Here is a 13,932-nt window from a genome sequence, read left to right as displayed (position 1 = left end):
AAAACTTGGTACGGCACTCTCTTGACCGGGCAGCAACAGCGAGAGGCAGCTCCCTATCAGTCACAAGATCATCAGGGCAGGAGGCAGACTGCATGTGCTGCGCTGCTGGGCACACATGGCATAGGTGTGGAACGTGCATTTTCAATGTAAGACGTTTTCAGACTACAGTGGGATTACCGGCATGTAACTGCCGTCAAGTAGAGGGGCGTCTGTGTTGTCACACTAGATAGAACTCAGAGGCAGTTTAACATTTCTCATATGAATTGCTATGACAACTTCCTTTAAAATGTACTGAAGAATGGCAATATAAATAAGTTAGTTAAGAACAGAGGTGACACTGTGAAGTAGTATTATCTGTTAATTTTTCAGAAAAACAAGTTTTAACAATCAACACATAATCAAAACTTCCAGTCTCCCAAATACATTAGAAATATACAGTTAATCACAGCAAAATTTACAATCAAATTTCACTCTGGTTGGAGCCAGACCTCTTTACATATTTGGACTATTCTTGTTTTCACCTTTTCTTGCTATACAAATGTTTCTATTTCCAAGGCATATCTACATTTACAAAATCTGTAAGAAATAGCTCTTAAATGTACAACTTCAAATTATAAATATGAACATCCTCATATGATTAAGTTTCAAGTCAGGATTTTTTATGATGGGCTTATAAAAAAATTAAAGAAATACTCTCTTTCTTATACTCATAAGTTCTAAACAGCTGGTACTGGTGCTGTGGAAGTGATTTCACCACTCCAGTCACCACTGTGATGGGAAGAGATGATCCTGATTGCAGTACCTGTATCAACACTGCAGACAAGGCATGAGGCGGCATGTTAGGAATATTGCTTATTATATTATGTGGATGCAGCTGTACAATTTAACACATATGAAAATTGTATTTTTGTTAGCAAACCTTTAGTTTTAGATGATATCTTTAAACAGATACCTCAGCTCTTGAAACTAAATGGTGTATCAATGCCATGTACAGGACAATAAACAGGAACAAACTCTTTAATACTGTAACCACTTGGATGGCGCTCAAGGGAATTATGCTGGGAATTATAACCACCAGTCTTAAGAGGTGATACAACGTACGATTCCATTTATACAGCATTCCTGAAATAACAGAATTAGAGTTGGAGAACTGTTAGTGGCTGCCAGGGACCAAGCGGGGAGACCAGAGGCATGGTTACACTTAGAAAGGTCAGCAGAGGGATCCTTGGGATGCAAGTGTGTCTCGTGACTGTGATGGTGGTCACATCAATCTATGTGGATGATGAAATTGCAGAGAACCACATACGCACAGTCACAGGGGACTGGCGACCTCCCAGGAAAACCTTATACTAGGCTTTTTATACAAAGTCTTCTAAAGACGATTAATATTTGCTTCAAATCCATTTTCTGCACTACGTAGAGAAGCCACACTAGTATTTTCTCTTTTTTTGTAAATTGCTTGATGTTGAAAAGATAAACCGCATGTCCCTAGCCCAAAAGAGCTTGAAATTGAGAGGAAGAAATAAAAAGCTGATATATATATAGATATATAGATATATATATCTATATATATATATCTACTAGGTATTTTGTCTTCCTTTTTTTATTTTTGTAAATTAAAGTAAAAGATAAATCAAAAATTTCTAGCTTGAGTTAGGTGAAATCAGAGAAGAGAAAAAGCAGTTATATAGCAAATACTTCTCTGACACCTGTAATTTCTAAAAGCATAAAGAACATTTTTATTAAATTTAGAGAAATTACAACTGCAAACATATACATGACTTCTTTTCCAAAAGGCCACTTTGTGAAAAATTACATAGTGTTTATGGTTTCTTTAAAGTGCTAAATCATCTCTAGCTTGAAAATCACCTATTGCTTTAAAAGGTCCTTTAGTACAACTCCGGCGCTGTTGTCAGGGGACACTGGCAATGGTGTAAACGTGGGCAGAACATCTGAGATGGGTTTCAAAAGAAGATGCCCAGATCCACCAGGTCCAAAACCAGCTGGGTTAATAAGAGGCACAGCTGCAGAGCGAGGAGCCAAGAATGGATTCACATCTGTTCTTCTACCAGTCCTGAGTTCTGCTGCATCTAAATGAAAAGATATGGGTTATTTAGTCTCTAAGCATCACAAAGAAGTCAAATTGAAATTACCTTCTAATATAAATAATAGCATAAAGAAAGCTATCCTTATACTGTCAAATGGATTAACATAGATACATGTGAGTAATCAATTTTCCTCTATATAGACTTTAAAATTCTACTTCCATGGTAATAACACTGGTGTTTAACATAGTTTTTGGACTGCTCTTTACTTGTTCAGAAGTGTTTTTTTTGTTTTTTTTTTAATTACCCGCAGTGCCAGGGATTTGAACCCAGGCCCTTGCACATGCTAGGCAAGCGCCCTACGAGATGGGCTTTATCATCAACACTCTTTACTTGTTCAGAATGAAAGCACAAATAGACCTTAATTCCTAAACACCAATACTTATTGGCATTATGAAAATCTGATTAAAGTTCACTGTGGTTAACTTGGAACATTTTCTGGTAAAAAAACAATGCTACACATATGCTTTAGGTTTCCAGATATGGCTCCATAATTCATATGCTGCTGGATTCTGGATCCTACAAGCAGCATCTATGAAATATACATGGGTGAAGGAGAATAAGAAATAAAGAAAAAAGGCTGGGGAGATAGCTCAGTCGGTAGAGTGTTTGCCTTGCAAGCACAAGGTCCTGGGTTCGATCCCCAGCACCCAAAAAAAAAAAAAATAATAATGCTTTATTAAACACATTAATACTGTTGCTTTATCCTTAATAAACTTTACTTACTAGAAGAACAGTTTTTTAAATGGTGTCCACCTATGTTGCAAGGCAAATTCTTACCCACCCGAAAAATGAAGGACTTGAGAACTTAAGATTTCCCAGTAATTATAATGGTCATGAAAAATGCTGGTGCCCATATTATAATGATAACAAATAGGACTGATACTAATTTACCAGAAGACAACAGATGCATACATTACCTGATTATCTTTTAGATATTCAAAAGTTTGAGAGCAAATCTCAATTAGACTATGTCCTATCAAGTTGGGCTGATACAATTCATTTTCACTGGAATAGGTATTTGGCACATGGTCTAATGTATTAGTGACTAGAATTCTGCTTTATTACCCAAGACCACTAACAAGTTCACTGATAAGAGACAAGCAACCCTTTGTGGGTACCACTTCAGCAATGGAAAACTCAAATACAACAGGCCTCCTAACATAAAGAAAGTACTAAGACGAATTCATTAAATCTAGTTGTTATCAAGTACCCTGGAACCTCAAGCTGAATTTTCATGTGAATAACAACTTTCTAAACTGGAAAGGCTTCTGGTATTATCTACTAAGCTCTGACATACTTCCACATGTAGGATGAAAGACTTAAACTTGCATTAATTCATGCAAACCCTATTATCAATTCATCACTGGTTTGTATCTCTGACCAACACAAAGCAAGCTGGGTTTTGAACTGATAAAAGAAAGGCTCAACAGGAGGAAAGGGAGTGGGAAGAAGGGTAAGGGAGGGAGACGGCAGGGAAAACCCTGACACAGGAATTGAGACTCTCCTTCAAGATGCTACAGCCTAGTGTAACAAGAAAAAAAAAATTTTTTTTTCAGGATTGTCTGTACCTCCTGGAAAAAGTTATGACTTTTCACTAAATTTGGTAGTCAAACTTTTATCTAAACAACAGATAAATTTTATTTATCTTTCTGTAGAAGTTTGGAAAAAATAAAAGAATGAGAAGAAAATAGTTCAAAAAATGAGAAATATTTGTTCATGTTAAGCTTTTAAAATTCTATAATTTGGGGGCTGGGGAAATAGCTCAGTCGGTAGAGTGCTTTGTAAGCACAAGGCCCTGGGTTTGATCCCCAGCACCCAAAAAATAAATAAATAAATAAAAAATAAAATTCTATAATTTTATCCAAATTTAAGTATATGGTATGTGATACAAACCGAAGGGTACCTAATAACATACACCTTTAAATCTATGTTAAAATGTGCATCTATATTAAAATATAAAAATTTCAGATATTCCAATAAAGAATAATGAATAATTCAATTTCAACTCAAGAAATTTTACTGCATGTCAAGATTGGTGATATGAATATACAGTCATTAGAATCTAGGGAGATAGAAAATATGTATCTATCTATACCACACCTTGCTACCAGGCAGACCTTTCAACATAGAGGGCTGCTTTCCAGCATTCGTGGTGGTCTAAGTCAGTTTACTGATCTGAACTTACACATACTATTTACATGCCAAGGTCTGAATATTGAGTGTGACACTTGTATTTTTCAAAGGGAAAAATAAGCTACACATCAAACTGGGGTTGTAGCTCAGTGGTGGAGTGACTGCCTGGCACACATGAGGCCTTGGGTTGGATCCTCAGCACCACATAAAAGTAAATACATAAAATAAAGGTATTGTGTCCATCTACAACTAAAAATATATTTTTTTAAAAAGCTATACATCTAACTCTGAGAAGTAATAAGCACCATTAATGAGAAAGGCAAACAGGTTAACAGGCAAAAGTTTTAACCAGTTCACCATCATTTCCAGAAGAATAATTCAGAGGCTTATGTAAAGAGAAAATTTATTCTGAAATACAAAGGGAAAATATTTCATGCTATTTAAATTAATCTAAGCCAATTAAATATCAGATTGCTATAAGATATAAGGTCTTATTGGAATTTTGAAAGCAGATTTAACATTTTCAAAAACACTAAAAATTTAGTTAATTATCACGGTAAAGCAAAATCATCAGACATTCTATTTTTAATATTTACCTTTAAAACTTCCTGGTACAACTGAACCTTGTTTTCTCTTTCCTGGTGAACCTAGAGGTTTCATGCCATGAACAGAAAGTTTTGGTGGTGGAATAGATGGATGAGATTCTGTTTCCAGAAATTTAACAAAAAGCTCTGAAAAAGACTAAGAAAAAATATTTTGGGTATATTAGGCTACACAATAAAATTATATTTACTATAACTAAGAAAACATACCAGCTATTTTAATTAAAAACTGATTATGCTACGTGATTTTTATTTTTAACAAATCAGCTTTATGGACAAATGAAAATGCTAGCACTTTAGATACACTGTTATTACAAAATTTTAACTATTTAGTACTACTTAGTAAGTAATTTTTGTAACACCACCTGTTTCAAACACCTTACAGTTACAGTTAGAATTAGCTAACTGTCACCAACGGCACTTAGACATCAATTCTTTTTTCTTTCTTTTTTTTTTTTTGGTGGTAGTGGGGATTGAACCCAGGGGTGCTTTAACCCCAGCTCATTTAATTTTTTTAAAATTATGAGGCAGGGTCTTGCTGAGACTGGCCTTGAACTTGCTATTCTCATGCCTCAGCCTCCCAAGTCACTGGGATTACAGGCATATGCCACCATGCCTGGCAAGACATGAAAATTTTATCAATGGAAAACATTCATTAAACATGATTCCCCTTTCCACAGTACTGGGGACTGAACCCAGGGACTCATGCATGGTAGGCAAGTGTTCTAAACACTGAGCCAAACCCCCAGAGTCCTTAAAACATTTCCTAAACTAGGACCCAATCAATGAATATAGCAAGAGATCACCAGTAACATGATCAAGTTAAAATAATAATGAAGCACGTATCTTTCCTTTAATTTAAATTCTGTCATCCAAGTAACACAGGTTCTTCCTATCTTTTGTGTCCTTTTATTAAAAAAATAAACAAAAGGAAGAAAAATCCTACATTCTAACTCATAGTGCTACTTAATTCAATTAACATTCACCTAAAGTCTAGTGCATACCAGGCACTAAATCTTTCATGTTTGTTAACTGCCTGCTCCTACAAAAATGTTAGTTTATTCAAGACAGATACCTAGTTTATCTGGTGTGCAGCTGTATCTCCAAAGCTTACAAAACTGGGACACAACAGGTGCTCAGTGAGTATCACTGGCTCAATGATACTTACCTATGTGAATATAGTAAAGTTTCAGCATTCAAGAATGTTGTATTTTGTGGCAACAGCAGCATAATCAAACATAAAGAAATGACAGCTAGGCTGGGGTTGTGGCTCAGTGGTAGAGCGTTTGCCTACCATGTTTGAAGCACTGAGTTCGAGTCTCATTTTTTAAAAAAGTTGTCCATTGACAACTTAAAAAAACAAGAAATGAGGGCTGGCTCAGTGATAGAGCACATGGCTAGCATGGTTGAGGACTTAGGTTTGATCCCTAGACCACAAAAATCAAACATAAACACACAAACAATACTTAAAAGTGCTGAATAAAAAAGTTAAAATGAAACTTACATGCAATAATGTAATTAAAACTGGCCTATCATCCTTAAACCAAACCTCTCTGGATCTCAGTTTCCACAACTCCAGAATAAAAGAGTTGTATAAAATAAACTAAAAAACAAATATGATTCTTTGCAAATGAGTGTGACATACAATCATTTCACCATTCACAGTCTACAAGAATAAAACTGATTCTTACATTGTTAAGCATAGGTCCTTGCTGATTTGGTCTCAAAGGTGTGTTGGGAACACTTTTTGATCCTCCTCCAAGCCATCCAGTCATCCACTTAGTTACACCACCATCATCTTCATTAAACAACTGCAAAATTATTTTAAAACAAAAGTATTATCAATACAAGTAAAGAAAAAATATGAATTGCTTTTATATGATTTCAACAAATCATGCTTTTAAAGTCTGGTTCCTTGTAAATATTTCCTAATATTCATAGAGGCTACAAATACAATAAAATATTATGTCAAGCACACATAAAGGTTTGGGGGATTGTTAGATCTTAAAATTTCAGTATGGTAATAAAAGAGGTGACTTATAAGTTAGAAAATGTTTAAACTAATACACAAATTGAACAAATCTACCTCTTCAGTGTAGAATAAAACGATTCCATTTCCACAAAAATTGAGAAAATTAGATTAAGTAAAACTTATATACAATAAAAGGAAAAGATTTTCTATGATGCCACTCCTATAGTCATAAATGCATTCAGAATAGTTTTTGCTGTTACCTGCTCCATTTCCTCCCTTGGAATGTCCAGGATGCTTCCCATTAACCGAAACACTTCATGACGCTTATTTTTTGGTGTATGGAAATGACCAATGAAGAGGTTCCTCATGAGGTCTCTAAGAAAATAAAGGCAGAAACAGCTCAAGCCAATTCAACACAGAGTGTACCCAAACACTAAACAGATAAACATTAAATTACACTTAAACAATTATATTTAATTATAAAAGACTGAACAATAAAATACATTAAAGTAGCTTTTTCAAAAATTTGACAAGTCTAATTCAGAATATTTCTAACAAGCCAAAATGCATGCCTTTTAAAACATCACTTATTAGTCACCCATTTTCTTCAACCCAATGATCGCCTGAGGAGGTGACTCATTAGTAATACTCAGTGGACTGACGCTCACCTGAAGCAAACACTTAAGTGGTAACAACAGTTCTTGTGTTTAACTATTAAATTTCTCCATTCACATTTATCAAAAAATTTCTAATAATATTAAAATACCTAGACCTAATATGTTTGAGCAAGATATGATCAATAAGTCATGCTTTTTTAAGTCTGCTTCCTAGTAAATGTTTCCTAATATTGATAGAGGCTACAAATACAATAAAATGTCATGTCAAGCACACATAAAAGTTTGAGGGATGGTTAGATCTTAAAACTTTGGTATCATAATTAGAGAACTGACTTACAAGAATATTCATTAAAAGACAATAAGGCGAGAAAAAGAATAGTAAAAGGAAATTTTTTCTTTTCTAAGTACTTCATATTGGGGAGATGTTTTAACTCTTCCATATGATTTTAAGAAAAAGAATGAATTGGGGAAAATATACTTTAAAAACCAAAAGAAGGCAACTTATTCTATTGACCCTCATTAAAACTACCTCACATATCTCATCATATAAGAAAGGCTTCTTAAAATCTAATCATATTATAAAGATCTACATTTAGAAGTTGTTTTATCATAAAAGCAATCTCTATAAAATACAAAAACGTTAAAAGGCAAAGGCATACTTGTCCACTTTTCCTTCTGTGCTGTTTACTAAGTTCATCAATTTCTTTTGTGCATCATCCAACATTTCTTGTCGGAGCTCATCTGTTTTAAAATATGTGAATAAAGATAGCTATTAACTGATTAAAATAGTTTGGGTGGATATATAATGAGACTTATAGATCTTTATTATGAACTTAGAAAATATATCCTAATTGGGAATACTGAATGACTTCCATATCATATTTGGTTCAGGAATCCAGGCTCTCTGATACAGAAATAACCTAGAAGCCAGGGTATGCATTATTCCATATGGTTCCCCCCAAGAAAATATTTGATTCCTTAAAAGAAAACTTAAAACTCACAAAAGGTTTCCATCCTCTAGAAACAATATCAAAGAAATTTTCACCACTATTTCCTTATGAAACATTTCCAGAGCAACTCTTATTTAATGGGAGGAAAACAGAAAGGTCAATTTCATATTTTCGTTTTTCTATTTTCCTGGCTAGATTCTGTTTCTAATGAGTTGAGTTCTACAAAACTAATCCCGTGGCTCAAGACACAGCTGACAGGACAGGGTAAAGTATTCCAGAGTAAGGAAATCAGAAAATACAACACAGACCACTGGCTCTAATAGACTAATCAGGTTATAACAGTTTATGGCCAGTTTAAAAAGTAAGTAAAATTTGGGCTGGGGTTGTAGCTCAGTGGTGGAGGACTTGCCTAGCACATGTGGGGCACATGCTAATCATAACACAGGGTCAAGGATTCCTGGACTAAGAAGTTCTCAGTTGAACAGGAGTTTACACTTGTTACTTGGGAAGTGACTAGTTTGAGCTGAAAGAAATGCTTACTAATTGTAAGGTAGATTACATGTTTTCATTCTGAAAGAAATGAAGAGGAGACCACTTTGTAACAGAGCTCTACTTTGCAAATCAGGAAACGCATCCAAACACTAGTCTCTGACCTCTTTCCACAAGTCTACTCTTTTGACTTATGCATTTTCCTAGCAGTAGCTGGATATGAGTTCCCTTATCAGATACATGACTTGCAAACATTTTTTCCTCATGTGTGGGTTACTTTTCTTTGTTAATGGTATCCTTTGAACACCAAAGGTTTTAATTTCGATGAAGTCCAATTTATTTTTGTCTTTTGTTGATTTAGCTAAGATAGTATCCCCTTACCCACTACCACGAAGACTTACTACTATGTCTTAAAGAGTTTTACAGTGGGCTGGGGAGATAGCTCAATTGATAGAGTGCTTGCCTTGCAAGCACAAGGCCTGGGTTCAACCCCTAGCACCGCAAAAAAAAAAAAAAAAAAAGTTTTACAATTTTACTTTAAAATTCAGGTCTTTGATTCATATTCAGGTTCATTTTTGTGAGGAGGCAGGAGGTAGAGGATCTAACTTCATTGTTTTGTTGGGAACATCCAATTGTTCCAGGAACATGGTGAAAAAACTATCTTTTTTGGCACCCTTTTCAAAAATCAACTGACCATAAACATATGGTATCTTCCTGGACTCCCATTTCTACCTATTTTTTCTTCTGCCTAGAAAGCTCTTTTCCATCAGTACTGCCTACTGACTCTTGCTTACCCTTCATGTTGCAGTTCCCAACTTCCTCAAGAAGCTTTCTGAGCCTTATAGATTAGGTCTGGCTGTGTTATGTTTTCATTCTGTCCTGTACAATGCCTAAAATTCTCACTTAACAGTTCTAAATACAAATATAAAATGCCAGTTTAACTGTTTGCAATGGTTTGTGGTTTTTCCAAGTCACAAAATGCCATTCATGTAATAGGCTAACTTTACCAAAATAGAGATGGTTGCCATAACCATATTATAAAAGCAAGGTTTGTGTTTGGAAAATCTACTATAAACTTTTCCTTTCCTGTCTTTCCAGTAAGGAATTTAAACTTGGATTTAAAAAAGGGAAAGGGGAAAGGGGAGAAAGCACTATTATTAAAAGGTAAGTTCCTAATCTGGGCAACATTTTATTTTAGATCCTTTGTGCATGAATTCTATAAGCAAGCAGTTGCTATCTGGGACTTTTCTAGCACTACTACCACTTTTTTTTCTTCCTTCCTTTCCCCTTCTTCTTTTTGGCACTGGAGCTTAAACCCAGAGTTACTTTACCACTGAGCTACATCCCCAGGCCTTATTATGAGACAGGTTCTCACTAAGTTGCCCAGGCTGGCTTGAATTTGTGCTCTTCCTGCCGCGCACAGCGCTGGGATTACAGATGTGTGCTGCTGTGCTTGGCTCTACTACATTCTGAATGGGAACAGAACTCTTGACTCTTCAGAGGAAGACAAACAAATAAATAAGTTAACCTCTTGTCACTGTTCCGACTTACTCATCCACTCACAAGCTACCGAAGGAGCCTGAGTAAAGATGGGCAGGGTCTTCTCATCTATGCTCCTCTGCTCCTCCCCACCAGTACAGAGGGGGCAGAGAAAGAGAGGTCAAACTTCCCCTGCCCCCTCTTATCTGAAATTTCCCTTCTCCTAGCTTTCTTCCTTCTATAATTAATAATTTTATGCTGATTACTTGCCAAAATAATAATTTGGGTATATTGGGAAATACGAAATATATTATCAAAATTATTTTAGGGCTGGGGAGATAGCTCAGTTGGTAGAGTGCTTGCCTCACAAGCACAAGACCCTGGGTTCAATCCCCAGCACCCCACAAAACAAACAAACAAACAAAATTATTTTAATCTGTATATTTTTATTGTTTTAATATAGTCACTAAATATTTAAAAATTATGTGTGGCTCACAGTGTATTTCTATTGAACAGTACTTTCTTAGACTATAACCTGAATATAAAACTACACTATTCTGTCTCTTATTTAAAAATATATAAATAAACTAGGTATGGTGGTGCATGCCCACAGTGTCAGTTACTCTGAAGGCTGAGGCAGGAGAATTACTTGAACCTAGGATTTGGAAGCCAGCCTGAGCAACATGGAGAGACCCATCTCAAGAACGCAAGCAAACAAAACTGAATGATAGACATCTTCAGAGTGAAACTCATGGAGCAGATCCTGATACAAAGTATCAGATTCAGAGTAGATTCTGATGCACATAATTTTAGCAAAATAAGTTAGAAAGTCAAAATGTAACTTAAGGCCAAAATGACAAGATTAAAATATTAAACTCATTATTAAAATGAATGGTTAGTCCCTGAGCTAATATGACACAGAATGCAAAAGTCTGTTTCAAATTCAAGTAGTAGTTTAAATGTATTTTGATATTTGTGTCCAGAAAAAGAACAAAGTCAGAATTTAGGGAAAAGGGTTGGAAGAAATGTGTTAACTGTGAGAGGTTAGAAAAAGGCAACCACTCACTTCTGAGATTTCTAGAGGCGCCTGTTTTTCTCCAGGAACACTGACTTCTCCCTTCAGAGATTTGAATGTTTCTTTTCAAAAACTGAAGACTAACTCAAACCACAATTTGAAGTCAGAACTGCATTTACATGGCTAGGCAATATAGCCATTCCGAAATGAGTTTAAGCCAAATACAATATTCCTGTGAAATAACCTCACAGGCCAAAATGATTCTTTAGAAGTTAGAGTGGGAGAGGGGTGTATTAAAGTTAAGCAATGCAGCAGACTGACTCTAGTCTGGGGAGAGCGCGACTCTTGAGTACAGGACACACTAAACCTCCACAGTTGAGTGTGCAAAACTCCAGAGACAGTGCCATGGTCTTCATCACTTCATTTAAAATCAAAATTAAAATCAGCATACCATAACTTAACATTTTATTTGTGATTATTGATGGTGCATTATAATACTTTCTTTAGAGAAAATCTTAAAATTAATCATACTCCTTACAAAGTCATAAGTCTAAGCTCTTATCCTATGGACAAGATCCAAGTCAGTTTTACTGAACAGTCAACTTGCCTGAAAACAGCCCAGAACTTGAGTGCCCAAGACCTGTATATGAACCATGGTCCTATCATTAGGATCAGACATTTTGTTGCTGTTTTGTAAAATGAACATGCTTATCTCAAAGGATTTTGAGAGAATCAACTGAATAATCAAATGTGGATTTTCTGAACAGTAGAGTCCTATATAAAACATGAGTACTCATTCATCTGATTTCCTAAAATAACTAATCAGGAGTTCATCTTTCAACAGCCCTAATCGATATCAATCATGTAACACTTCTGTTAAGGCTAATATTTTGTGATTTTTCCCTCCATTTTGCATATTTGTTATCTTTAAGAACTAAAACAAATGAGTCAATAGAAGGAAGAAAAAAATATTAGATGATTTCATTTATATATATAAATGTCAGTAAACAAATTTGCAATGGCAATCTTAAAAATAAATTTAAACCTAATAAAATATTAAATCTAACAAAGAAATTTCACTTCTTCATTTTATAAATAAAATACATATAAATATATATATATATATATATATATATAAAACCAAAGCAAAATTAGGTGGTCTTTTTATTACAGAATTTCAATTTATACAAGATCACTAATACTTTAACACCAAATAATATTTTTTATGAGATATCATATCTACTTGTAATTTGAAGTAAAGATATATTAGCACTTGTTTGCCTTTTAACTCAATTCTTTTCAACCCTATCGGACATGTAATTTTAAGGTCTAGGGTACATGGTTACTGCTTTCTTGTCCCATAATCATAATTATTGATTGCAGAATGAAAAGTTAACTTCCTAGAAATAAACTCAAAGAAAAATAATTTTATTAATATAGTATAACCTCAATAACTTGAATTCTATTAGATTATAATCTGTGATTAAAACAAATAGTATAATAAGGTCTGTTGGATTATTTATATGACTAACTGAAATTACTATATTATTATATATACTTGAAAGTTGTTTTTTTTTTTGTTTTTTTTTTTGGTACTGGGTGTTGAACCCAGGACACTTTACTAATGACCTACATCCCCAGCCCTTTTTATTTTGAGAAAGGATCTCACTAACTAAGGGTGAGGCTGGCCTCAAACTTATAATCCTCATGTCTCAGTCTCCTGAGTCACTGGGATTACAGGCATGCAACACTGCATCCAGATGAAAGAGAAATTTTTAATGTGACCAAATGTGTTTTCCCTCTCCATTCTCCTCCCTCACCCTCTATTATGAAAGCAAATAATTTGTACTATATTTTCCATACTGAAATTGAAAAGCTTTTTAAGAGTGAATGAGCCAAGCTACATAGTATTTAATTTAAAAAGGTTACACAGACTAGCCAAATTCCAAAAGAAAGGACTGCAATTTTGTCAGTGAAAAGCAACATTACTGTAATGTTTCCCTACTACAAATCAGCATGGACTACATCCAGCCCAAAGAAGTGTTCTATTCAGTCCACACAGTGTTTTTATAAAAATGCAAATTAGGTGTCACATTAGCAAACTGGGATATTTCAAATGAACATCCAGATTTCCAATGTCACTTGAAAGATCTGAGATTTGTCAACAATGTGTCCATATGCCTGTGCAGAGTTGAATATCTGCCATCCCCATAAGAAAAAAATTCAATGCACTGGTCTCTGCCCTTCTCCTTTGCTCTTTTATATTATAATTATGGCCCAGTTGACAATATGTGTCTGTGATCCATGCTTAAGAATTTCACATCTCTATGCAACAACCCACTTCTACCTTCAACTTCCCAGTCCTCCACATCCAACTACACCCCACCTCACCACACACATGCATTCACATGCACACTGCACTTGGTTATCATTAGTCAAACATACCTTTGGCCAGTAGTCAGATTACACCAACTCATTTCACTTGAGTTTCCTCTTTTGTCTGGAATGCTTTTCACCAACTCCTTACTACTTAGATGTATCTAGTTATCACTCTCCTGAGGTTTCCT

At 34.9% G+C, this 13,932-nt stretch overlaps 1 protein-coding gene across 6 annotated transcripts in view; it reads right to left on the bottom strand.

Moving 5' to 3' along the window:
* Window positions 1–345: 345 nt before the first annotated feature.
* The window catches only part of Trip11 (thyroid hormone receptor interactor 11), a 60,050-nt gene continuing 46,463 nt past the window's right edge, over window positions 346–13,932 (bottom strand). For 5 of the 6 annotated variants that reach the window (XM_047538838.1, XM_047538840.1, XM_047538841.1 and 2 more), the window contains 5 exons: window positions 8,092–8,173; window positions 7,076–7,190; window positions 6,535–6,654; window positions 4,838–4,982; window positions 346–2,090 (listed from right to left, as the gene is read on the bottom strand). In XM_047538838.1, coding sequence (XP_047394794.1) covers window positions 1,870–2,090; window positions 4,838–4,982; window positions 6,535–6,654; window positions 7,076–7,190; window positions 8,092–8,173 — 683 coding nt within the window. In that variant the 3' untranslated portion in view covers window positions 346–1,869. Of the gene's footprint in view, window positions 2,091–4,837; window positions 4,983–6,534; window positions 6,655–7,075; window positions 7,191–8,091; window positions 8,174–13,932 lie in introns of those variants that run through there. The other variant, XR_007106981.1, reaches the window with a different exon arrangement.

This window comes from Sciurus carolinensis, chromosome 2 (assembly GCF_902686445.1).
Source record: "Sciurus carolinensis chromosome 2, mSciCar1.2, whole genome shotgun sequence".
Classification (NCBI taxonomy): Eukaryota; Metazoa; Chordata; class Mammalia; order Rodentia; family Sciuridae; genus Sciurus; species Sciurus carolinensis.
Note: the sequence above shows the minus strand (reverse complement) of the source record. Positions and strands in the feature narration are given on the sequence as shown.